This window comes from Oxyura jamaicensis, chromosome 1 (assembly GCF_011077185.1).
Source record: "Oxyura jamaicensis isolate SHBP4307 breed ruddy duck chromosome 1, BPBGC_Ojam_1.0, whole genome shotgun sequence".
NCBI classification, from domain to species: Eukaryota; Metazoa; Chordata; class Aves; order Anseriformes; family Anatidae; genus Oxyura; species Oxyura jamaicensis.
This window is the reverse complement of record NC_048893.1, coordinates 38,614,413-38,641,143: the sequence shown is the minus strand read 5'-3', so window position 1 is coordinate 38,641,143 and position 26,731 is coordinate 38,614,413. Positions and strand designations below refer to the sequence as shown.

General features: G+C 38.1%; 1 protein-coding gene and 1 long non-coding RNA gene across 3 annotated transcripts in view; one reads left to right on the top strand and one right to left on the bottom strand.

Annotated features, from left to right (window-relative positions):
- The window catches only part of TRHDE (thyrotropin releasing hormone degrading enzyme), a 213,483-nt gene that overhangs the window by 45,579 nt on the left and 141,173 nt on the right, over window positions 1-26,731 (bottom strand). For both annotated transcript variants that reach the window (XM_035336824.1, XM_035336815.1), the window contains 2 exons: window positions 25,117-25,304; window positions 7,064-7,152 (listed from right to left, as the gene is read on the bottom strand). In XM_035336824.1, the coding sequence (XP_035192715.1) occupies window positions 7,064-7,152; window positions 25,117-25,304 (277 nt within the window). The remainder of the gene's footprint in view (window positions 1-7,063; window positions 7,153-25,116; window positions 25,305-26,731) is intronic.
- On the top strand, window positions 17,833-23,392 carry LOC118172734. Its single transcript, XR_004753836.1, has 3 exons — window positions 17,833-17,847; window positions 20,952-20,956; window positions 23,328-23,392. It is a non-coding gene; the product is annotated as an uncharacterized LOC118172734 (long non-coding RNA).

Below are 26,731 nucleotides of genomic sequence, written 5' to 3'. Positions count from 1 at the left end.
ATGTTTTTTTCTACTATAATAAAACCAGTGTTTGTGCTCTTGACAAAAAGAACGCTTTCCTCATGTATTTTAAAAATAAAAAAGAAATATGCTAAATTTTTTTAAATGTAATTCCAACTGGAAATTGTTTGGTATGCTTGAATTCTTTGAAAGTAACAAATGGAAAAAACAAGTTAACAATACAGTCTTAACAATTCACATACACCATCTAGTTCCTAGACTTACTAGACTTACTAAATGGATTTGTTTACAGCATTTCTTGTAAAAAAGTAATTTCTGAGGAAATAATAGATGACTAGAACTATAGATAAAAGTTATGCTTTTCCCTTGACTAAATATCTCTAGCAAACACAGAAATAACTGCAGTCTTAAGGTGCAAAGAATATGAAAAGCAGTGAGATACAATCCTAAAAACACCTAATTATGTGTTTATCTTTAAATTCATGGAGCTGCTTTACGCACATGAATTCAGATAAAAAGCTGAAGGATTAAAAAAGAAAGTCATCTTCTCACCTAGGTAATTCTGACATCATTAAAATCTCTTAAAAATCCCCTTCTTAAAAATATTAAGCCTAAAATAACTCAGTTGTTGGCTATTTGATTAAATTTTTACTGTTCTTTTAGGGTTTGTCTAATTCACTTGCACCGACTCAGTCTAATTATGTAAATGATTGAGAAAAAAAACATACAGACCACTGTATTACTTATCTTTGATTAAGTACCGACACATCCTTTATATGCAGAAATGTGGGAAAAAAATAAAAAAAATAAAAGGGCACAAAAAAACAAACTAAGTCCTACAACTCTGCATGATTCCCAGCCTTGAAAAAGCAAACTATTAGGTGGAGAGACATAGGTAGTTAAAAGTGAAAGGACAAGGCGATCAAACTGTATGAGGACTTGGACCAGCTCATTAAGGAGATATGCCAGGCTCTGGCTAAACTCAGCTTTCCAGAAGTACAAGGGCACCTACATCCAAACTGCATACAGATGTCTCTCCAGCTCAGAATTCAGTCTGTAGCCCTGCAGACTCCTGATTTCCAGCATTCCCACAACTTGATTTAGAACAATATTTTAACACCAAACATCCTTCCTTCCATAGAGGTTTGTTAAACAGTGGGCTGCCTCTCAGCCCTAAGCAACTTCTGTTAGACCATTCTACTGAGGTTGTTTCTCTGCTTAGATAGTTTTATCACTGGCCCTGAAAGCAGAATCACCAGTTGCTCATGTCCAGCCTACACAGAGAAGACTCAAGTTTGATTTCTGTGTACATTCAATTATCTTATTCAAAGAAAAACGTGTAGACATACTGTAAAAAATCATAACAACTTACACCATAGTGCTAAAAGCACTTTCTTAGAAGGGCTTACGTTCAAATACCTGCTGTAAAACAGGGAGAGGAGAAAGAATTTGAATCTAGATCTACTCTATCCTATTTAATTTACTCAGTGTGGTACTATGAATACAGCCTGTCACTGCTAAATCTCAGCTATACTCTTAATCAATCTCTTGGATTTCTTAAAAGCAGCAGAAAAAATACCCACTTCTGTAACTAGGAGAGGCTGTGGAGGGAAACTCCACAACTTTTAGAATTTTCCTAGGTCTTCAGGAGTTTTGTGGGGTCAAGAAGAGACTGCTTGTACATGGCAGAACCTGTTGTGTTAATGTAGCACTGCTTTCTGCTCATGTTTTTTTCTTCTGCAAACTAGCTCTTAAATGCCACCATAGTTGAACGTAGCTACTTATATCAGGTTAATTGCTGCACCTCTGTGACACCTAAAAACCTATCAAATGGGCTATGAGCACACATTAATAAATATCTGGGGGAAAAAAATACATTAAATAGAAATTTTCAAGATCAGTTCCAATAAAAGGAACAAGTACACATAACTTTTTTTTGTTTGACTATTTGCATTGTTTTGATCTCTGCAGTGAGGAAATTACTTATGCTTTAATACAGTACTGGATGATACTTGCCAGTCAAATATGAAAACTTTAAAATCTTATAAATAACAGCCATGGAACTCCTCCACTACATCCTGCTTTAACAGAGAACAGTGTCATTTCAAAGCCTGACTGCACTATGGCTGTTTTGGTCAGTATAAATCCAACCATAACCCTGTGCTATTATTTTTTGATAAGACCATTCATGTGTTGACCTTCTCCTGAAATACAGGACAGGAATCATTCATGCCTTTCCAGCTCATATAAGCAGGTGGTTATTTTAAGGAACTGTTGGATGCATGTGCTCCACGTAGTTCTCTATAATTTACTGGAATTTGATGTTTGAGTCTGTCGATCCTCATGCGTTCTTATAAAAGAAATTATTTCTCTTGGTGATTATAGCTCTGAAAATTTCTATACACCTGTGCAATTTCTCTACTTATCACAAATGCATTTATTAGTTTCCCATTTAAAGTACTATAATTAGGGAAAAGGTAGTCATTCAGTGTCAAACCCTATATTAAACCATTCATGACTTTCTAAACAACAACAAAGATTTCATTTGGGAAGAAATCTACCTTTGATGGTTTTAGTTCACCTTTTAAAATTGACTCTAAAATATATACACAGTTGTATTTGAGATTAAAGGTGTTTGTTTTTTCTAATCGTCTTCGATCAGAAAGTGTTTTTCCATGGTCATGTTTTGCCTGGATACCTCGGAAAATGACACTGCTCTGAAACTTCCAGTTTTGCCACATAAATATAGAAGACATTTAGGAGGAAATGGTTAATTTTTACAGCACTTGTTTTGAACTAAAAAAAAAAAAAAAAATCAGTCAGGGTCTGATTTTCATTTTCTCTGCTCTAGAAGTGTGAGACAATCCTCCAGCTGGTGCTAACTGCAAGTGGCTTGAACTTCGAGCTCTCACAGTTCTCCTGCAACTTCCACTCCATCAAAACCTGCAGGAATGATGGAAGCTTGCTCCTCCACATGGCAACATGACCACCTTGCAAGGCAGGTCTGGGTGAAGGGCAGCCCTCTGCAAGAGACTATTCCCGTGCTGAAAAAAGCGTGGGCTACAGACAGTTCTACTACCACTTCAAGTGTTCAGACTCACAGTTGGTATTTTCATTTAACTTTTCATTTTATAAAGCCCCTAGCACACTGGGAAATTGGTTTATGCTGGTGGAATCACTGTTGGTAGAACTGACTCCATTTTCCTGTAAAAATAACTGCACGAGACTAACACAATTTCATGCCAAGAGCAGCAAGAGAAAATTTCCTGACCAAGAAAATGTTCCATGAGGAGTTTCATCACAGTTACATTATTTTGTGAAAAGATACTGGTTTTAGCTAAATACTGCAAAACTTTTTCCAATATCTTCTCATACAGGGAGAAGGCAAACCAGAAGGAAAAATTATTTCCATCTCACATGCCCAGTTGCCTTAGCTCCATGTTGAAAAAATATTTTGGTATTGTGAACACTACAGTAAATTTATCGTATCAGCAAATATGATCATGTTCTGTTACACTTAGTCTTTCCTCAGAGTATCCTTCCATTCCTCAGCATTCCTATATGGTGGAACAGCTAACATCTAAGGTGATATTACACAAGTGTAAGCTGCATTTTCTTGTTAGGATTTTTGCTCAGCTGTTGGGAAAAAAAGGAGTAATTTTGCCTCACCCTATCAAAATTGTGCCAGGATTGTAAATCCTGTATCCCTGCTCCTCATCATGGCTGGCTGAAGTTATAAAACAGGACCTATCAATTTCTTTTACCTCACGTCACTTCCCTTCCTCTCATTTTTGAAAGATAACCCAAGGGAGTGTGGAAATAATGCAGGTCATGTTCAGCAGCTGTCCAACTCTCAGCATAAAATAAATAAATAGATAAAGTATCATTTTTACACTACTCTATTACCCTATGGACAGTCATCAAACCCCAGCTCGGAAGCAGCTTGTCTTCTTTGTAACTCCACGGAGGAAAACCAGACTAAGGGGCTTACAGCTAAAACAGAGATTATCTAGTTGGAGGTGGCATGATACAGTAAATTGAGTCTTGCTGATTGGAAGGCAATTGCCCTGCTGAACTTTCTTTTCCCCATCTCCTGGCAATCCTGTGCAGATACTAAGAGGAGTCTGAATGATCCACTTTACTAGAGGCAGAGAGTTCCATCAGAGGCGTACTTCTCCAGGACAAAACAAACCAGTCAAGGTGGAGGAGGTGAGGATGGAAATGGCAGTAAGGCAGACTGTAAAACTGCTTCAGTCAGTTCAGCAGCATCTTCTGGGTCATATTTCCTACCTGGAGCCTGAGTGCCAGCACACTCATGACCAGGGAACAGCAAGTATGCCTTTTTCCACAGCTTTGCTGACCTATTTGAAATGGATGGCAGCTAAACCTCTTCACTTAAGGTTAAGGCCACTGTCTATGCTTCTCCTGGATTTGTAGAAACGTGATGGGTAGGACTGTGTTTCCATACTTACCACTCTTAGACAACAGCAATCACCAACTTCTCTGCAGTCACCAACTCCTCTGCAGAAGCCTTGCAAAGCAGCTATCTTGCAGGGGTGGACTAAGATCAAAGCAGATCTTTGACTTTTTACCTGCTATTGTTTGAGGCTGATCCAAAACACTGGGGACATTATGTTCATTCATCATTACGGAGACCAATAAAAGAGGCTACTTATCTAGAAGAAACAGAAACCAGCTCTGTATCTATGACAGAGCAGAAGTTTGTAACACTAGTAATTCCACAATGCCTAAGCTAAGTGACTTGAGCCTTCACTGTTCAGGTATCTTTTTATTTCTCTTACAATTCTGAATCTTGAAGAAAGTCAGATAAATTTGAGTATCTGCATTCAATTTCTCTCACTTGAAGAGCAATGTGATTGATTCAAATCTTCCAAACATCCTCAGGTATAGTTTGTTTCATCTCCAGCTTACAGAGCTGTTCTCTGACTACTCCCTGGGACAACACTGAAGTATGTGTCACTGTCACAAGAGAAACTCTTCATGATTCTTCCTGCCCACACAAATCAGTCCTGGAAACTGCCCTTTCCAGTCTCAGTCCCTTTCACTTCTCCTGGAAACTAACATACAAGCTGCAGAAATCTCTAGGAGTATCACAAAAACATCTGCAGCATCCCCAGTACATAACAGCATACACAATGAATCAGATATTAAGCAAATCTAGGGCTTTTCTTACTGATTTTTGTATGCTGAGGAATTATCCAAGTGAGTTAGACAACAATAAACAGAAGCAAGAGAACATCCTTGATGTACTCAGAAGTTTACAGTCTCATTTTAACGAGACATAGGAAGTGAGTGATTGAGAAAGTAATGAGGAATAACAAAGATAATGACAATAGATCACAGTGGCATTGATTCTCTACACAGGAAACTCATGATTTAGAAAGATTCCTCTTTAATTTCTACGTAACAGTAACCCCAAAATCATTGTTCACACTGGCCATCATTAATTTGCTGATTTTTTGAAGGCATTCCAATAGGTGTAGCAGATCTTAAAAGAGTGGGTAGTGGTTTTATGGTCTTGTTCCTCCACAATACTCTGCAAGTAAAAGGCAATGAGGAAGCAACTGTGCAGATAATAGTGATATACTGAACTTTCAAGGCAGGAGTGAAGGGAAGGAGGCATGCATGTACAACCTAATGAGATGAGATGAGTTGAGATCAACTCTCTCTGAAGTCAATGGGAATCTTTCTATTAACATCAATGAGAGTTCAATCAAGCCCTAAAGGACAAGAGTGGAGCAGGTCGTTAAGGCAGACTGTGAAAGCTCAAAGAGGTTTTCAAGTATTCCTGATGTGTTAATATTAAAAAGTATGGCCAATGCAATATCACTTCTGCAAAGTGAGATAGCATCTTAGTGTGCTCTGACTAGGGTATGTTTCCCAGCTACGAAAAGCACCCTGGTGCCAGGTACATTTTTAGACCATCACAACATGGGAGCAGCATAAAACATCCTACATTCTGATGGGCTGCAAATGATCAGGATGAAGGAACAGGTACCTTCAAGCACTAGAAAGTTCATTTACTCAGATTTCCACTGATCTTATACCAATCATTTCTGCTTCTGCTGTTTGCTAAGCTCTATCGAACTTTTACCTTTTGGTGACTTACAAAAGAGAAAAAAAATGGAAAAACACAGGCACACACAAGTTTGGCTCATTCATCTCTCAAGTTAAATTCCTGTCAGGGGGGGAATCTCTACACCCCTTAAATTTTACAAGAATGGGTCACTCCTCCCGCTACAGCCCATGTGTCAAGGGGATGCATGGCACCTTCTTTTTCCATCCTTATACTCATTCTATTTAAGTCTCCACATATTTTTTCTCATCCACTTCAATTCCAGTCCAAAACTGTCAGCTGATGTTGCATGAACTGCTAAGGAAATAGAGAAATATTTCATGAAATTTGTATGTTGGGATTCCTTTTTTTAAAAAAAAAAAAAAAAAAAAAAAAAAAAAACTGGTATCCAGCCCTAGCAGTTCTCAGGACAATAGCTCTTATGATCATGTAAGAAATTAGAAGGGAGAGAATAAGTGGTAAGCAGAATAATAAAATTATAAAATTTCAAAGTCCAGTATCTGGTTATCTAATAGGGATAACAAATACTTATACAGATCAATATGAAAACTTTTAAATGGCAGTAAACATTTCTTAGCCCTGGTTTAGATTGTGGATTGGAATTACAAAATGCCAGAATTATAAATAATTTGCATTTACTAAGTCATACTCATCAGATGCTTTGCTACAAAAATATTACATCTAACTTATAAATCAATAAATTGAACTACATCCATCAATAATTTGATATATGTTGCTAAATACAAAGCACTTAGGTACACATTTCTATGTAAAAGCTTTTCATTAAACTGTAATGTCTGTGATAATTATAAATGTTCTTTCTTGCTGCTTATCCTTCATTCCTCCTCCCTCCCTTCCCGACTCTTCCTTTTGTAATTCATTTCAAGTAGCTAACACTGGGTGCAGAGCAACTAAACAATTATCTAAGATCAATTCCAAAGAAACAGTTGAGGAAAACACAAGTATGCTTTATGAGATTCCACTGGGAGGAAAGTTTATTTTTACCTGATTTGTTAGACACCCATATAATTGCCTCTGATGAGATGTGGCTCGTATTTCCTACTGCAATTGTTAATGGAATCTGCCACAAGTAGCTGCAAGACAAAGGAGGGGGAATCTAAGAACAAAAATACTGAACTGATTCTTCTCACAGCAATCAGGGATCATGTCAAAGAAATCAAAACACAATTTCAGTAGCAGCATAAAGACGTGGATTCTAACAAGTTATTTTGATTTTGAAATGCTTTTGCTATTAGTAAAACAATGTCATTAATCTAAATGTCATTAATCGATCATTAATCTAAAAAGAAAAGGTATTTTACATTTTTCACACACTATCATCATATGAGGACTTTTCGTAAGGTTTTCCTAATTTAACAAAATACTTCACAGAAGAGGAAATAATGATTTCCCACAGAAAGAGCATTCAGTATGTTTACTTAGAAAGAGAGAAACTCCAGTTAAAACATGTTTTTATTTATAGGGACTCCAAAGTTTAAAAATAACACAGACTTTTAGCAACTTTTTAAAAAACCATGACAGGCTTTCATAGCTGCTGGTTTATAAAACCAAAGTGAATGGAATAGATTCTCCACTTTTTTGCAACATTTTTTATCACTGATGTGTTTTGCAAACTGGACAAAATGTGCTACATGTGGATTTGGAGATAAGATAGTATAATCAGACCACAACTTTCTTCTAGAGTATCACAAATTGTTTCTCATTTGGAATAAATGTTATAATTTTCCTAAGATTTTTACAACATTTTTATCTCAACAAACAGAAATCAACTGTATGAAGTCAATCTTTTAGAGCAAATGGAAAGGAGGAACTCTTGCGTGCCTTCATCATTATCTCTACTCCTCAACTCCCCAGAATACCATTTCACTAGTCAGTGAAAGAACACCTCCCTCACAGGCTGCCATCTCATTCTGCACACTGAGGGGAAGCACCCATAATGGTACAGGTGGTTCCTTTGTCTGGGAGCACATGTGCTTTAAGCAAGGCAGCATGGCAAGAGAATGGTCCCAGCTCAAATATCACTGTACAAATACCACTTAGGTACCAAATACGTATATCATTTTCGACTGACTTAATCAAAATGGTACAAGGATGAGTGGGGGCAAGTTCTTGACATCTACATCAGCTTCTCCCTTGCCAGTATGCATCATTGCAGAACTACCCTATGATACCCAAAAACTTAGGGTTGCTCACTTCTGCTTATTCAGAAGCCTGCTCCAGTGAACTGTGAACACTACCAAATGTAACATAACCAGAGCCAGCATATGTTGGCTTACAAGGGTTGTGCCTGGGAGCACATCTGTTGTTCGGTATTGGAAATCACACGCATCTTGCAACACGCACCCCAGAACGCTCTCTGTGCGGATTCAGAAACAGAAGACTACTACAGCAATTTCTGTTCTCTCACAGATTTCATCAATAAGACAAGGATTATTTGCTTCTATTATTTCAAAGGCCAGATCCAACAAATACTTCCACACATGGGCAATTCTGCATGCTCTATGTACATGCCCTCAGAGCAGCCCTGCTCTGGGAGGTTTGGCTGCCAAGGCTCAGGGTCAATGTGATGTCCAAGCCTGGCCTCATCACTGTGGATGTGCCTGGCGATCTGGACTCTGGGCTGATCCTGGCTGCCAGCCCTGGACCTGTGCTGCTGCCATGCAGGGGTCCTGGCAAAGAGCCCTTTGCAAACAGCCACCCCTCGCTGCACCCTGATACCTGACTCGTCGAGCGCAGGTTTTTGAAGCACACAAAACTGGACCATACATGCTGAGAAACAGTTTTACATGCAGCAGTAATTCAGCAGAGAGGGGTAGATATTTGGAAAACTGCACAGATGAAAGAGCTATGAGTGACATTGGAAGGAAAACATGGCATTTATTGCCATATGGGAGAAGAAAAAGTCCCATGTGACTTTGGGTTGTCTGAATACTGACTTGTATCATGACACACTGGAAAATTAATAGATACACTGATGCACCAAAGACACACTTCAGATAAGCACATGCTCTGGCAGACACTTTTTGGATAATTAAGCTGCAGCGTCTGAAGATGCTACAGTCTTCCCATTCCTAGTGCTGGAGGTTACTTCCTTTCACAGGACCACCAGCAGAAAAGTATGTCCACTGATGTATTTGCTTCTCCAGTTCTCATTCTGGGGTCCTCACATAAAGTTAGCTTCATTGTTACCCCAACTAATATTCTGGACTGTGAGCTAGACTAATGAGGTGAAAACATGTATTCTGCTCTGCTACTCCTATTACAGTGGCAATAACTTCAGGGTTCAACAAGTGAGGGCTGTCAGGAGATGCTGCAAATTGATGCACCAGAGAATATTCACCACTCTCTTAAGTAGCTTATACATTACTAGACACCTACCAGTATAAGAAAAGTCCATCCAAAAATACTTCAAGGCAATATACCATACTTAAAAGCACACTCAATTCTAAACAGTCAGCTCTCCAAAATGAAAAAGACATATGATGATTGAGAAAAATGTGGCAAAATTAAGCACAAAGCTAGTACATATTTGAAAGGAACTCTGGCTTATGAAAAAAAAATGGAGGAACTGTATTGGCATGGTATTTTTATGACTCTTGAGATCAACTCCTATTGAAAAATTTATACTAGAAAATAAAAGATACTGGGTTGACTACATTGCTGATTTAAACACATATAAACATCTACAGATACATGTGTATGATCATATACATGGACAGTCATCATTTTGAGAAGAGACTTCATAAAAAGATGGATTTTATACACTGCAATCTCTATGGAAAATAATATTGTATTATGTCATTTTAATATGTCACTTCCAATTAAGGTAACTCCCATGGAAATAAAATCCTTCTCTGAAAAGTGATTTTGCTACAGAACAGGAGTCACACAAACCACACATCCTCAGAAAACATGTATGATTTGGTTAGAAAGATTAGTATTAGTAGATTTAACTTTCATAACATTTGAGACCTGCTAATGTTCCTGGCATTCTCCAGAATCTCCACATTTCATCTTGGTTATTGCTTTACCAGATGAACTACAGGTTTCCATCCAATGGACCTCCCCAAAAATCTATTTTTCCTACTCTTAGTGTTGTCCTCTGCATGTTTACCTGTTTTCACCTTCCTATCATCTTCATTCTCAGTGAAACTTCTACTGTTGTTGCAGAAGAAGCTGTTGCTTTTTTTATTTATATGTGACAGAGACATATCTGGCTCACCTGCTGAGCCCTTTTGTTAGGATGACTCTACATTCTGGAAGTACCACCAGAGTGCTCTCTGTATGGGTCTGACTAGGGGAAAAAAGAACAGTGTTCCATCTGGCTATCTGCTGCCTGATCTGACAAACCAATTCCAGTAAAGAGATTCTTAGTCTTGAGACGGTGGGACTGGCAGAAACCATGTAGTCCTCCTACACTCATAAGTATGTCTGCAAGAATTGAATGCCTGTTAAGGCAGCACACTCAGCCCCTGGGTGTATTGTAAATAAGAAACTGCATCCAATCTGCCTGAGATGCTGCAGAGCCTCGGAGGCATCAGCATATTATGTCCCTCTGGATACAAACTTGACCACCTTAACAGGGAACCCATGACAGACCACCTAAATTCTGAGAAGTTCAGGACTATTTCAGGAAATTATGGATCCACCTCTGAGGATGAGGAGGGCAACATTTAAAATTGGAATAGATCAAACTGTGTTGTACATGATACTGTTCAGTCATAGACGAAGAGATGTAGGAGAGGAGGATGCTGTTGAAAGGTTGTATAAAGGTTGATGTAGGATAACATCCACAATTAAACAGAATGTATTACTGCCTTTTGTATTTTTGGTAGCATCACATCAATGCATAATACCAAAATGTGCTAGTATTTCCATTCAGGGAACAGAATCATTTCAGAGTGACTTGTTTGATATAGTAATCCAATCTTGCAGCTGCCAAGGTGTATGTAATACCAGAAGCTAGCTAATTATGCTCTGCTCAGATTACATAGATTTTTATTTTTTTTTGTCTTGAGCCTTATGTTAAGACTATATAGAGTATTGAGGTACATTATCTCACTCGGAAAAATGATCGTATTTGTGACCGTCTGTGATGAACAGTTATGTTGTAGAAACTTTGGATTTTCAGTCAAACAATTCATTTCCTTCTTTGTAAAGAGCTATGAAAAGTCAAAAAAGGCAGATTTTTTCTGCTGATGAAACAAAGATCTCAGGTCATTAAAGAAAAAGATGAAGTTCCTGGAGTTCCATATTTTGTACACCTCTTCGACTACTTATTCACATTAATGAACATTTTTGCTAGGATGTAAGCCCATCCATTTTCAAGATTCATCTTCCTAGTAACATGCTTCCACCCACTGCCTGCAGTGAACAATGCATTTTTGCAGTGACATTTCCGCTGACTTCCCTGGACTCAAAGCTAACCAAGGAAGTTTAGCTGTTCCTAGTCATTGCTCATAGAACAATTAAGAAATCTGCTCAATATTCAGAATATACAGGTAATATGATAGCTTCATGTGAAGTGACAGAATGTGGCTAAAATACTGCAGTAGAATTTAACTAACCTGCTTTTTGAATGGAAGAGGAAGTGAACAACCACCCTCTCTTCTCAGGTTTTTACAGACCTCTATTGTATTTCCCTAAAGCCATCTCTTCTTCTGAGTTAAAGACTCTTAGTCTATCCTGCTGTTCTATATATAACACCTATACTAAGTCTTTTTGTTGACCTCCTCTTTATTTTTTTCTGTCGATTATACTCTTTTCCAGTTTAGAAAGCCAGACCTGCCCTCAGTGGTTTGAAGGCAGGTCTACAATGGATTGTATCAGTGTGGTGTAATTCTTGTCTCTTTTATGCTACTTATACACTTATTTCCTAGTAATTACTCCTGTTCTATTTACTTGCTTGATGGTGCCTACCACAACTTCCAGATTTCCTTCCTGAGGGAGAATAGTTTCTTCAGAACCCATCACTAAGCATCTAAGTTAGGACTGTTTTCCCCATGTGAATCATCTGGACAGTTACCAACATTAAGCTTGATTTGTCATTTTATCACCGTCAGCCAGCATTGAGGGATATTTCTTTAATCTTGGTAATTAGCTTTACTTTTTACTAGCCTTGAATACCGCATATTACCAGAAAATTGTCATCTGACAATTCCATGCCCTTTATCAGATCAGTGAATAGTATCAACTTCAACACAGGGTTCTCAATAATTTAGTATTATGGCCCTCCACTGATAAATTCAACCATTTAATTTATAACTTTTTGATTATATTTCTTAACTGAGATCTTCCCTCTTATCCCAGTACAGATTATTTTCACCAAGAATTCTTAATGAGGGAGCTGGACCTCCAAAAATTCATACAGAACAATTAAAATGACAAGAAGCTAGGAATGTCTAGCTTGAAATAGAAGACACTTATTAATAGTTTTTGATTATATACTTAGCAATAAAATCAAAGGAAGAGAAGCATGACAAGGTAGAATGTACAATGTACAGACTGTAGAAAAAAAAATACTATTTTTTAGTTCATCGAAAGAATCAGGGATAAAATTAAAACGTTACAGATGAAAGCAAATTATGTGATCTTACTCCTAGCAGGATATAATAAGCATAATTATTTTAAAGAGTAGGGGCAGTCACGAAATTAAATCATGGAGTGATTTAGGTGGGAAGGGACCTTATGAAATCCAACCTTCTGCTCAAATGTGCTAAAAGCACAGGAAAGTAGAGTTTCATTGCAGCTAGAACATGAGATTACAGGAGAATACGGAGGCTGTACTTTCAGCTACACTGAATGAAGTCAGTAGGGTCCAGATTTTTAGATTTGGCAAATGAGTTGCCACCTGCTTTTTTTTCCTAATCCTTCCCAGTGCAAAGCACCTATGGAATAACTTTCAAAAAAAGCAGAACACCAAAAGCTCTATGTAACTTCCAATGCTTTATTAGGCTGAGAAACAAAATTTTGAGTGGTCCAAATTATCTTAGGTGGGTAAAACAGAAATAACGTATCTCCCATCAGCTGGCACTTATGAAATCTCAGCCATTACTTTGCTGTGACTTAATTTCTCTGGACTAAATTCAGTTGTGGCATCAGATGAACTTCTGAGGGGTACTTGAGACATTTGCCAGGGACTGTGAGATATGGCATAGCATGTATGGATGGTCCTGCCCAGGCAGTGGCAGCAGAACATCAAACAAAATATCTCAGAGCACCTCCAACGGCACCAGTTACCTGCACACACAACTGAACTGGCCTCTCTGTCTGCTCAGTGTTGATAACTACACTTTTCATAAGTAAATGTGAGTTTTCCCAAAGGAATTTTTACATTTTTAACTGAAAATGGCAAAATTTTTGAAGCTAAGCATTTCAAGAGAAATAGAAGGCTTCAGCATAGTTTTAGACACTGCTGAAACATGTTATAATTACTATTTTAAATAAAAACTTCCAATTTGCTGATTCAAATGAATCTTGGCGTGAAATACAAGTTAATTAAAGGGGCAAGTTAAATTGAAACTGAAATGTAAGATACTGAAATGACAGAATTGAAATGAATTCTCTAAACCATTTTTTCCCGAATTTTTGCTTCATTTTTTGTCCTGATCAGCACAGGGAAGTGTTTTGATATGCTGAAAATTTCTGTGGGATGGGAATCCATTTCTTGCTCATCTGCAGCACTTACTAATCTTTGTAAAGTATTTCAAGAACATAACAATCTAAGGCTGAAGGATATGATTAAAGCTATTTGACACAGACATAAAGCAAGGCATAAAAATAATTTAGGAGTAAAAAGGTTAAAAAGAAAATCCAAGAGTAAAACTGCCCGGTTAAGACTCCTCTCTCTTTGTTTTAATCAACAGATCTTAATATCCAAAATGCTTACCCTGTCACTTCAGTTAAAGAAAGAAGTGGTACATCCAGAGTGGCTGAAGCTGAAGAAAAGAGGACCAAGGTCACCTTGGCATTAGTTTCCTGTTCTCAGCCCTCCAGAATGGAGAATGCTCAGGTTTCATGTACACAAAGACAAGATGCTTGGGTGAGCAGTGCTGAGTTGGTAACTTGTGATCTAACTAAAGGATAGTGTGAAGTTTGGACACTAAATCAGGACAGTAAAAAGAGAGTAGAAATCTCTCATTTCCTCTACTTGCCAAGACTATGCTCTTTCTGCTAGCAATGCAAAAGAAGGCCTCAGTTTTCAGTGGACTTTGAATACTAAGATAATGGATGGTTCAAAGATAAGTTGTTTACAGAAAACCTGAAAGTGCATTCAACTAACCTATGAAATTACAAGGCTTGTCGCTGTGATACCTGGAGGCATTTATTCCTAGGGTGAGAGCACAAGCAGTGGTAAGGTGGTAAGTGGGAAACAACTGAAAGCTGTTCAACAGCATAACAGCTTTGGAGCTTCTGTACATAGAAAGAGATTATACGTAAAGCAAAACTCGGCAGTGCCAGGGTAAAATTTTGTAAAACATACTTTCTAGACAGATAGTGTTGGGAAAGGCAATTTAAAAGCATCACAGAGATTTTCCCAGGTTGTTATATAGTATAGTATCTCATTCAGTAAAGAGTATTTCAAGTTCCAGGGGAAGCTTGTGTGAATATCACAGGAAACCACATACTTTTATTAAGTGTGATTCTACAGAGTGTTAGTTCTGTTTAATGGATAAGGAGCTGACGACACAATCAGGTTGTGAATATCATTCTCACAAGACTGAAAAAAAAACAGATTTCATTAGATTTAATATGTGCCAGCAAAGTAATTGCAGGCTGTGCCCAGAGGCACAACACAACAGAAAAATATATATATATATATATTCCCACTCACAAGCATTACACCTCCTACACTGCACCAGAGTGTCAAGGGATTCCAAGAACTCTGTCAGCACAGATGAAGGCAGATAGGAAGGGAAGATATCACTAACTTTGTAGGAAAGACAAATACAAGATGAAAAACACCTAAAGGAGAAGAACTTGAAGTAACTGAGACAACTGAATACAGCCTGGAACATAACCACTGGTCATCTGGATATACTCAATGTCAATTCTTACATTCAGAGCAAAAGTGAGAAACCGGTGAAAAACACTGGTAAAAGTAGCCAATAAAGATGGATTCCCCTAGAAGTGGATGAAAAAGCAGACAGCAGTAGACTTTTTAATCAAATAAGATGTTGCAACATGCCAACTTGAATTCAGAAAGGACAGCATGTAGGTTTTATTAACTGGAGAGGTCCTGTCAGTGTCTGATACAGATGAGACTTCCAGAATTCCAACAGATGGAAAAATTCCACCTGTCAGTGTGGAAATGAGAAGAGCAGGACATGGTAAGTGTGCCACACCACATTAACTATGGGATGCTCATCAACGGTTTCTTGGACTTGAGCAAAATGAGGAAAACATGATGCTAAGGTTGGGATGCTTTTCCAATTAGAAAAAGAGATTGTGAGAAAATGATTGTGGAAGTTTTTACTCCAGGATTATCTTGCACTACGCTAGGCAGAGGCATTTCCAGCCCCTTTACAAAAGCAAGGGATACTGGCTGCAAAGCAGAGAACTGCCTGACCCCTTGATGTATGTGAGTGGGCTCCTCCACTCTCTGAGCTCAGAAGAGTTACAGATCTCACTTTTTGGAGAGTACCACAAGTTTTGAATTTTATTAGATGTGGAAATCATAGCTGTCTGAAAGATGACCAGAAATCAGTTTATCAAATGGTTTTGTCTGTTAAAAAGAGAAATTCCCAAAGGACTGACTTATCTACTTTATAAGAGATTTTCAAAGGTTCTGATTAGATGTGTGGCTGGATCCTCCTGGTATCTATTTCAGGGGGAAGGAAGACGGGCATTTGGAAGGTATCCGAAATTGTGGGCCTATTATCATTTTAAATAAATTATACTTCACTACATACATGGAGGCAACTACAGATAATCTTTGTAAGTTGGAGAAATATTTAGAACAGCACGACAGGGTAAATAGGAAGTTTATATTCTAGTCTTGAAAGATGCTAGCACTTCTGAGAAGACTTACTTCAGATGGTAAACCTCTTTATTTGAAATTCTGCCACAATCCAGCTGCTTATTTTATATATTTTATTATGTATGATTTCATTTAGAAATGCATGTTTAAAAAGGCAATCATACTAGTACATTGTAAAATAAGGCTTGATTGTTGTTTCTAAGAACTATTTCTAGGATAGATCATGGATTGTGTGGTTTTTTTTCTGCGTAATTATCTAAATGCAAAAATATGGAAGGCAAAGGATTTTCTGTGCCAATACAGTATTGCTGAAAGCACAGCAGAGTATGCATTTTAATACAATCATTGACAATATAATTAATCTGTAGCTAGATTGGTGATTAATGTGTTTAACAGGAACATATTAGAAATGCAGATTTTGTGGTTTTCCTTTACTCTGCCATAGACCTGACTCTTCCTGGATAAGAATCCTTGTAATGATTTTCAGTTGTAAATAAGTACCAGATCTGGAACAGAGAAAATAACTTACATTCTCCTGTTTTATGCCAAATATAATTCCCTCACCAGTGCAATGAAACCCCTAATTCCCAGACATAAGGAAAGGTTTCAATGCCCTTAACAGCAGCACTCATGAAAGAGCCCATGTGTTTCCCTGCACTGTGGAATTGCCTTATGATGACAGCAGGCATATTCTGTTAGAAAACAGCTGTGTATCTTCAGCCAGCCCATATAAACCCCCTGGTCCTTTGGTCTGATAGCTTTTTTAGGGTAGAGTCGAGGTTATTTAAATGAGTTAATTTCAATTAAATTATCCAATTTGAAAAAAAAAAAAAATGCATTGCCTGAAAATAATATAGTATTATCTGATTATAGTTACCTGATTAGTGAATTAAGTTATCTAATTTTATCTTAAAATTTCATACAAAAATAAATTACAATTTGGGTGCTTATAAATATTATGGGGCTCTTTAAAACTGACTCATATCAGCGTTGGTGCTAGCAGAGTACCTTACTGAATTTAGAAAAATGTTGTGGGCAAAGAACAAGTACTACAAATTCTCTCTCAGTAAATGCTTTCTCCTCCCCACCTAACATTACCTTTTTACACTAGAACACAAAAGACTTTGTTTTTGGAAGTGGCAAGTAATTTTGGGTGCTCAGTCAGAGATGGATAGAAAGAAGTTGGTTTCAAGGAGTGTTAAATGTCTACTCCAACAGCTGCCTCTTTACCCTCCAATAAAGGCCTTTAATCTCTCTCTCCAGCACCCTGTGTTCTGTCTTGCACCAATTACAGAACTGCATATGTGATGCTGGTCATGCAAACCCCTCTCTCTGAGCTGTACCTTACTCAAATGCATATAGAGCGCAGATCTGAGATTAGTCTGAGCATAATTACAAGTGGAAGGATGCTTAATGGGCTGAGGACTGGTACTCCCTGTGATGCCTTTACTAAGCCACAGGAATATAAGTAGCATTTAAGCTATGGCTATGGTCCTTCAAAACGCTCTTAGAAACTTACAGACAACATTTTTAGTGTATTCAAATGTTCAATTTTGATTTTTCCTCAGAATACTTTGAATTTAACCAAGATTAAAATATGATTCCTAAGATAGTTTCTGCTTCCTCTGTAAGTTTCCCTAAGAGGCTTCCACCAAAATATCTTCTCTATAAAACCTGAGATTCTGTTATTGACCCTGAAGGCTCAAATACAGAGATACATTGGCAGCAATGGATTATTTTTTTTCATAAGAATGCAAAAGGAAGAAATAGTAAAAAAGGAAGCATATAAGTGATTTCATCCTCTGGTCTACAAACGGGAATCTACATCACTGATGCCAACAAAATATGACATTTACCCACCTTCATCCCTCCCATTACCTTTCCATCTGCCACAATGCCATCCGTGCTTTCCCCTAATCTGCTCTTTACTTCACTAAAGCCCCATCTTCAGCACCTTCATTTCCCTGGTTCTCTCCATTTCCTTCATCTCAGTTTCCCTGATTCTCTTCATTTGTCTATGCAGCTCCAACATTGCAGTGCTCCAGGCTCCTGTTCCTGCCTGCATGCACCTTGTCACGCTGCATTCCCTTTTCCTCCTCTTGCATCATGGGCTGCTCCCCATTGGCACTGCCACCCTGATTCTCCACTTCGCCTCCCCATCTTGCTCTGAATTGAAACACAGTGCTGCTGCACTCAAGCACATGCTCCTCTCACCATGAAATTGATCTAATTAATTATTGTGGGTTAATTAACTACTTTGGATACCTAGGAATTCCCGAGAGTTAGTAGAAGCAAATAAGATGAGGGAAAGTGACATAGTCTGTAGTGATAATAAAATAAGCAGTGAAAAGCAGCAGCTTTTCACTGTCAGCCTAACTTCTGTCAGGATATGAGTGCTGCAACCGCACAGGAAGCAATGACACAATGCACCAATTTTATCTTCTTTAGCATCCTGGAAATTAAAACGCCGAAAGTTGCCCATATCCTGCACACCAGAGCAGCCTGGAAGTTTGCCCACTGAGAAGCATTTCTCACAAACAGAAGCTGTGAAATGGTTTTGGAAATAAAGTGTTAAATTAAATTGGCATTTCTGAGATCTTTGCCAGCAGCAAAATGTTGCTGAAGAGACATCAGCACAGAAATATGCAGGAACAAATTTTAAGAGCACTCCCTAGTCTGATTTAAAAATAATGCTACAATCAGAAGAGCTTCCAAAAAGTAAAAGGGCGAGACAAAAGACTGAGCACTCTTCAGTGGCTTCCACAGAAAAGAAAACAAACAAACAAAAAAAAACATTTTGCAGTAGGCAGAGCATGAGGCACAAGTATTGGGCTAGCAACCACCACCTTCCGACAACCACAGCTATACTTCTGCAGGTACCTGAGGCAGGCAGGGTTCCTCCAGGTCCCCCCTCAGAGAAGCAGTGCTTCTGTCTGCTGGTTTGGAGTCTGCCCTCTGTCAGGCTGCTGGGGTTAAAGACCTAAACATATTGAAGGACAAGATCTATTGGTGTCATAGAGCTATCCCCTCAGGATGTATATCCCCAGTGTACACATAAAGAAAAGGAGCTCCTCTTACTTTCTCACTCTTCCGCAAGAACAAGTATTTTCATGTCTCTGCTCGGCCAGCAAAAAAACTCTGGTTAAATCAATGTTTGTCTGTGTTCATAGGCAGTGCTTTGCTTCAAAAGGACTTTTGATTTTTTAACCTTATTCTTGAGAATACCATTTCCTCTGGGTCTACTACATAAGTACCTTCCTCTCCTAGAGCCTCATTCCCTTCATCGTTATGATACCTGATATAGAGACACTCAGGTCAGTCACGAGGAACCAGGGTACCACTTTGAATCCCTGGGTAGACACATAAGTGGTATCTAGTAGAAATGCTGATAAAAGCCTAATCTTTCAGGCATGGTAAAAATGAAAGGCACAACAAGAAAACACTTGAAGGACGTGAGAAAATGGAAGATTAGAGAATATTTCCCAGAGGTGGGGAGGTCTGCCTACCATATGCAAAATACTTGGTAAATGAATTAGCCCTTTCTCCTCAGTTTATCAAACAACTTTATTCATTCTACTGCTCCTTTTTATTATGGAGTTAATATTACATTTACCACATTATCCCATGATTGCTATAAGATCTTAAAGATACTTATCAGCTCTCCCCTCATGCTCCTAACATTTTGGCTTAGGTTTAACCAGCCCCCCAGCTGATAAGTGGACAGAGTAATTTCTCCATTGCTGCTCCAGCAATAATGTCATAGGTAAGAATACTCATGACAACATCCAAATGCAGGTATGCTTTTACCATTCAAATAATTATCAGTAAAGGGACAAGCATAGCCCTTTTTCTGCAAAGCCTGCATAAATGAGCTTTGTGTAGGAAATTCAGAAGAGACTTGAAGGGAAATAAATTCTACAGTTAATCATTCATCTTGGAGTGGAGTGACTGCTAAGCAGCTCTGCTGTCAGTTGTAAAGCCTTTCAGCTGTTGTTGTTACTACATGCTACTACTACACTCATGAGTCCATACAGCTCTAGTTTTGTTGGTCATGTCCCTGTCTTGCACCATTCCACTAAATTTTCCCTTGTCCAACCACATGGAGAAAGGTACCAAGGATTACCATGTTCCAGCACGTATGAATACCCTAGCCATATCCCAGATTGTACCTTTCCCTTTTTTCTCTTTCCTCACAGCTAGCTCTGTTCAGTGCCTAGCAAGACATTTCCTTTTAGGATCTTATCATGAACAAGCAAAGATTGGCTACGGAAGCTGTGTGCATGATAAGAACCCTATACAAGTTAATATTACCTCAGCAACATGAACTTAATTATTCTGATAATATTGGAAAAGTTATTTCTCCACTTTTGAAGAGACAGGCTCTGCATATTTTTAAATGGCAAAACTTATATCCATAACCAGAAAGCTTTGGTCTGTTCTTCAATACAGCATATAAATGGTTTATGGATTTCATCAAAACTGATTAGTTCATTGTCTAGACTACAGATTATTTTTCATAAGATTTCTTGTCATATCTGTGAGCCATTCCTGTAATGATGGATGAGACTGGTGCCTTAAAATCATCATTTTCTCTGTCAGGAGGGAAACCCACTGAACCCTGTCAGATGGAATTTCACCTCATCCCCTCTAGCCTTATATGATGTAAGAGCATAATGCATTCTCAGAGAGGTGTACATGAGTGCAGGACTGAGCCTACACATAACTAAAGGATTGCTACTCAGGAGTAGAATATGAACTACAGAGTTGTTACAGCAGTTTAAACTTCTGCTTGGATAAGCTGAAATTGCTACTGAATCATTGTATCAACCATAGGCTTTGACATTTAAATTAAAGCCCAGTGATTCTGGCCCTTCTGAGGAACGGCATTCCTAGAAATGGTGTCTGTCATTGTTAGCTTTATTCTCTCATAAATGAGAGAGTATGGATCATGTAAAGGCATGAGCATCAAGAAAAATCTATGTGCAATTTGCAAAGAAGTGAAACAGTAATTCCTTCTGTAATTCCAGGCCAAACCTTAGAGCTTGGAATGCCATACAGTCAATTCTATGCACACAAATAAATCACAATAGATATGTACACATGGACCTTGTAACATATTTTTCTGCTGTTCTGGGGTGACAATGAGTCCAATTGTACATGAAGTGGGAAAATGTATATATAATAATTCTCTTTTGCAGTAAAATTAGAGTCATTTATAGTAACAGACTAGGAGTAAACCACTGTCAAACTTATCAACAGTTTTTACTTTAACCATTTGTCACTCAGAAAACTCTGCTTGCTGTTGATTTTCGAGAAAAAAATGAAATGCGCTACTTCACATTTCATTTTTAACAGTTAATTGCTTCATAATTATATAGCATACAGAAAAGCAAAGAGATTTTATAAAAGTAGAATGGTTCTGAAATGTTTGTTTCCCTCTTTATTTCCATTTCTTATGAAGATCCATCTGAAATATCTACTCTAAACTGACTTTCTAAAGGAAAGCAAAGTTAAATATCCCTAGAAAGGGTCTGAACAGCAGCTTTAACTTCTCATCACTTTGAAGGTAACAGTACTGACATATATTGCTGTGCAATGCTAAACTACAGCCCCACGTCTGGACAACAGATGATTGTGTGGCAGATGCACACAGAGCCCTTCCCTGTTTCCCTGAGCCTTGCAGTGCATATCGTGGTGTCTGTTTAGATGAGAAAATCCTGGAAAGGCCTGGACACATACATTTGTTGTGTTAGCTCTACTATTTACAGTGTTTAAAACTATAACCATGATTAATCCAGAGATAAACTATCCTAAGGAAGCCAATGTCACGTGCCCTGCAAAAGCAAGGCCCCATATGTGGCATAAATGCAGTTTGCTCCCCGCTACTTGCAGTGCTGGCTACAGCTCCCCAGGGAGCCATGCATCTTAAGGCCAAATTCATGGGTCACTCAGGAGAGATGAACACCGACTCTACTGGACTGTGAATTACACCACTGATACTTAACCCTCCCCAAGCCTGCAGCCTGACATTATATACACCTCTGTGCCTCCCACAACACCTACCTGTGCTATTCAGCCCCACTGAACCCCCATTTTCCCGACCAGAATGACCTGCTCCCTTGGCCGGAACACTGCAATGAGCATCCATCAAAGTCTTGTTTCAATACCAGCTACTGCCCCACTTTGTGTACTTGTAGAAAAACTGGCCCCTTTTATCGTGTCACATAAACTACAGCTCTTGCAATGTTAAAAACCAAGTGAAGTAATGGATCATAAATTATCAAATGGCATCCCACTAATGTGACTTTCCCTGTCTACTGTTTTCACACAAATTGAAGTAACGGTAACTTTTTCAATGGGAAAAAGGCAATAAGAAAATAAACATACAACAACAACAAAAACAACAAACAAAAAGAAAAAAATTGAAAAGAAAAAATAGAAAAGAGAAAAATGAAAAAAAAAATGAAAAAAATGAAAGAAAAAAGAAAGAAAAAAGAAAAAGAAAAAAAAGAAAAAAAGGAAAAGAAAAAAAAAAAGAAAAAAAAGAAAAAAAAGCTGTTTATGACAAAAAGATTACATTCATTTTCAGTATGCCAATCTTTTTTCCTACTTAATTTGATGGTAGGAAAGGACATTTAATGACACAAAGCCATTGTGCATATCAAGCTACATGTGCCTGTGGGCAGTGCACCAACAAATGGCATGCTCATTGTTCTAACACCCTAGACTTTAATTTATAACTAAGCCATAGGACTTTAATAAAAATTGGTGGGTTAATTGTAAAAGGTGAATAGCATAGGCAAGTTTCTCCTTTTCCTAAGAGTGTACAGCTCCTGTTCTTTGGTATTTATGCTTACTTAACATGATTTTCAAATAACTTTAACTGGGAAGTAGTAAACTAGCTCCGTCACCTAACTGGCTATAGTAAACTTCCCACCTGCAAAGCCTTCCCTAAGCAAGTAGCATCCCCTCGCTTGTGTGAAAACACCATGGAAGTACAGAGGAAAAAAAAAAAAAAAAAAAAAAAAGGAAGAGAAGACAACAGGAAATACACTTGCCAGATGAGATACACAGATGTATTGTCTACTTGGACAGTAAACTCCCAGCACAGCCAATTCTGATATCATTTTCTATTCTCTATATAGTACTAAATCTTACTTCCAATGTTTAGAACTTATCATGTAATACCATTTGTAGGCAAAATCTCCTATGAAAGCCAGCATACCTTGACCTGTTGGTGCAGAACACTATCCTTCCACATATCCACAGATGGAGGGCAACTTTTTGCTTAGGCAGATAATGGCAGGACAAGGGGGAATGGTTTTAAACTAAAAGACAGGAGATTTAGATTAGAGGTTAGGAGGAAATTCTTCACTAAGATGGTGGTAAGGCACTGGAACAGGTTGCCCAGAGAAGATGCAGATGCCCCATCCCTGGAGGTGTTCAGGACCAAGTTGGATGAGAGCCTGTGCAACCTGATCCAGTGGGTGGCATCCCTGCCCGTGGCGGGGGGGGCGGGGTGGAACTAGGTGATCTTTAGGGTGCCTTCCAACCTGAGCCATTCTGTGATTCTATGATCTCCAGGAACAGATGTAATTCTGTAATTCACATATGAAAATAAACTATTAAGAGTCTATTTCTCACCCCTAATATTCCACTTTACAAAACACTTCCACACCCAGAAGTCTTTTCTTACGAATTACAGTAGTTGTTATTGCAATCAATATTGAATACCTGACAACTTTATTTGAGAAAGTCTCCACAGTACATAAAAGTCTTAAGATCTCTGTTTTAAGCAATCAAAAACCAATAATCCCTCTGAGTAGTAAAATCCACTTGTATTTTATATGGGTATATACAGGTGCACAAAAGAAATTTTTAAGTGAATAAGGAAGAATCACTCTTACGCTGCACTAAACTGTGAGTCATGAACATTTCCAGCAGTCCACAGTCACTTGTTTTATATTCCACTCACAAAGGAACTTACTTCAGCCCAGGATTTAAACATATGCTTAATACCATACCAGGTTGTTCCAATACAGCCAGGAAAACAACAATTTACTGTGTCATGTTTGGGTTCTATAATATTTGTGTTCTAAAAAACAGTAACTAATTTATAAACATTTACCAATAAACTTAATTATATTTTTAGGCAGTCCTCAATAGGAATATTCCATAAACGCCAGATTTGACAATCAAAATCCAGTATTAAATTTTACTTTTTAATGATTTAAATCTATGCTACAAAAATGAAGGAGTCAAGAGCATGCCTTCTTTCCCACTAAGCAAGAGGTGTGAGCACAGAAGCTTCTAAGGCTGAATTCTCTAGAATCACCTCTATGTTTGGCCTTATAAGTTGACATCAAAACTGCTTTAAACAACAAGACGAGGATTCCCCAGCATCAGTGAGGAATGTCAGCTTGTCTCTGGGACAAAGGAATTCTGTGGAGTCAGGTGTGAGTGGCAAGGAATCAATATAGGAAGTGGAAAAAGAAAGGGGCCAGAGGTTAAGTGCCTGCTGATTTCAGTCAGTGGAACAGTCCGTAAAGGACCAGTTCAGCTAGATTCAAAATAGAACTACTGGAACTCCCGGGCTCATACAGGGTTCTAGTTCAGGTCTTGACTGCTTCCCAAGCCAAGTGATTTATCTATCTGATACATGGTTACATCTGCCAACTTAATGTATGAACATGGAGAGGTCCACTCCAAATAATCAGTTCCTTTTAAGGAACTATCAGACCTTTCAACCACATTGTAAGTCACTTCATTGAGTGTGCCAAAATCAAAAGATATGAAGAGGAAACAGATGCATAACATAAGACTGCATAAGAGTCAGAGAGAGAGTGGTCACAGTGCAAATGAGCCCACTAAAACTTTATCTAGTTTTATCTATTACTCTAATGATGTTGTTCTTATAACTAGCTTAATCTTTACTGAAATTCAAATGGAAGGGTCACCACATGCTACCGGTTCTGCAGAGGCAGAAACCATAAAAATACACACATGAACTTAAACAGCTAGAGCCTCTTGAAAGATATTCATTGAGAAATGTAAGTACCTGTTGTCTCCAAAGTCAGGATCCTTGGTTTTAGCATCACTATCGTAAACAAAACGCTCTTGGGAGATTACTATGACATTCTCTGTAGTTTCATTTCCCAAGATAGTGATAACAGGATAACCCATCTGTAGTGTCCACTGATCCATTACTTCTTGGATATTTACAGATTTTCCAACCCTTTTTAAAGCCTTCAAGAAAAAAGAAAAGTTTTAGTATGTTGAAGCAATGCCACAATCCAATGCATAAAACTCTTTTTTTTTTTTTTCTATCCCAGAAGAGTGTAACTTGTTTTAGAGCTTTCAATAATTATCAAGCATGTACACATAACCATGTTTACACCTGGTATATACATAATTACACCAACATACTACAGAATTACACCAATAGTCTCTGTGTATCTTAAAAACAAACATCAAGCAGTCTTGCCAGAGACACAAGCCACAAAGTCAGGTCTTCCAAATCATTCAAGAATTTTTGCTGTAAAGGAAGAAACAACCTCCTTTACAAAGTCTTTACAAGTGTCACAGATACACTGGGTGGCTGTTTCCAAAAAGTATTCTTGACCAGCAAATGTTTAAAAAGTAAATAGATTTGACAGTGTTAGTTGATTTAGGGCACCTGCAGCAAAGCATGTTATGTTTAAAGGGCTTGATTTCTGAAAGTACAGAGCTTCTTTGTTCTGAAAATCAAATGTCTGGTTATTTGAAAATATTGTCCCTTGTGTCTACAGTGAGATCATGTATATAATGATATCCCCAGCTCCTTCAAAAACTGCACGTCACAACACTGTAGGATTAATGTGTCTGTATTTGACACAGTATGTCAATAAAAGGCTGGTTTACCAGTGGAATTTCATCTGAAAAAAAAAAAAAAAAAAAAAAAAAAAAAAGAGTCTATGGCTTGGTGGGAGATGAGACTGGATATGAGAATGACAGACATATTTCGCTATTCAGCAACAGAAATGTGTCTAGCTGCTGAACAGCCCTAGATCACAGATGAATGAACCTCTGATGAATACAAGCAGAACCCAGCAAGAAGTCTTCAGAACTGAAGCTGCAATTGCAATGTATTAGGAGCAAAGTGGCAGGCAACACATGTGCTTATAGGTGAGGGAAACAGAATTATTAGCCTTAACATCGTATTTGAGTATACAGTATAGCCCTAGTGTTTGTGGCCCAGAATGAAGCCTCATTTTCATTCTGTTAGCTGTGGGTTCTGCTGTTCTTTCAAGAGTGCGTTCATCCCTCTCTCCTCCCATTGCCAAGCCCTTCTGCAAAGGTTTTAACAGAGGAAGCTACCAGGTGAGAAGCAAGAAGCAAGAAAAAATTTTGCAGTGACATCCAACTTCAAATTAAGACAGAGATTTAAGAGCCTAAATGAATATTGCACATCTTAACTCTCATGTCAGTGCAGACATAAGGTTCAGTTCAGTTGCCTACACATAAGCAGCTAATGCCCTTTGATCTTGACCTGCTACTCCAGAAGGGCACCTATTCTCCCACAAAACTTGGAGCAAATCTACTGCCCCTAACTAGATATCTAGAACCCCCTACAGCACCTAAACTGGCACTAGTTGCCTATATTTGAACAATTATCCCAAGTCTCTAGCTGACAG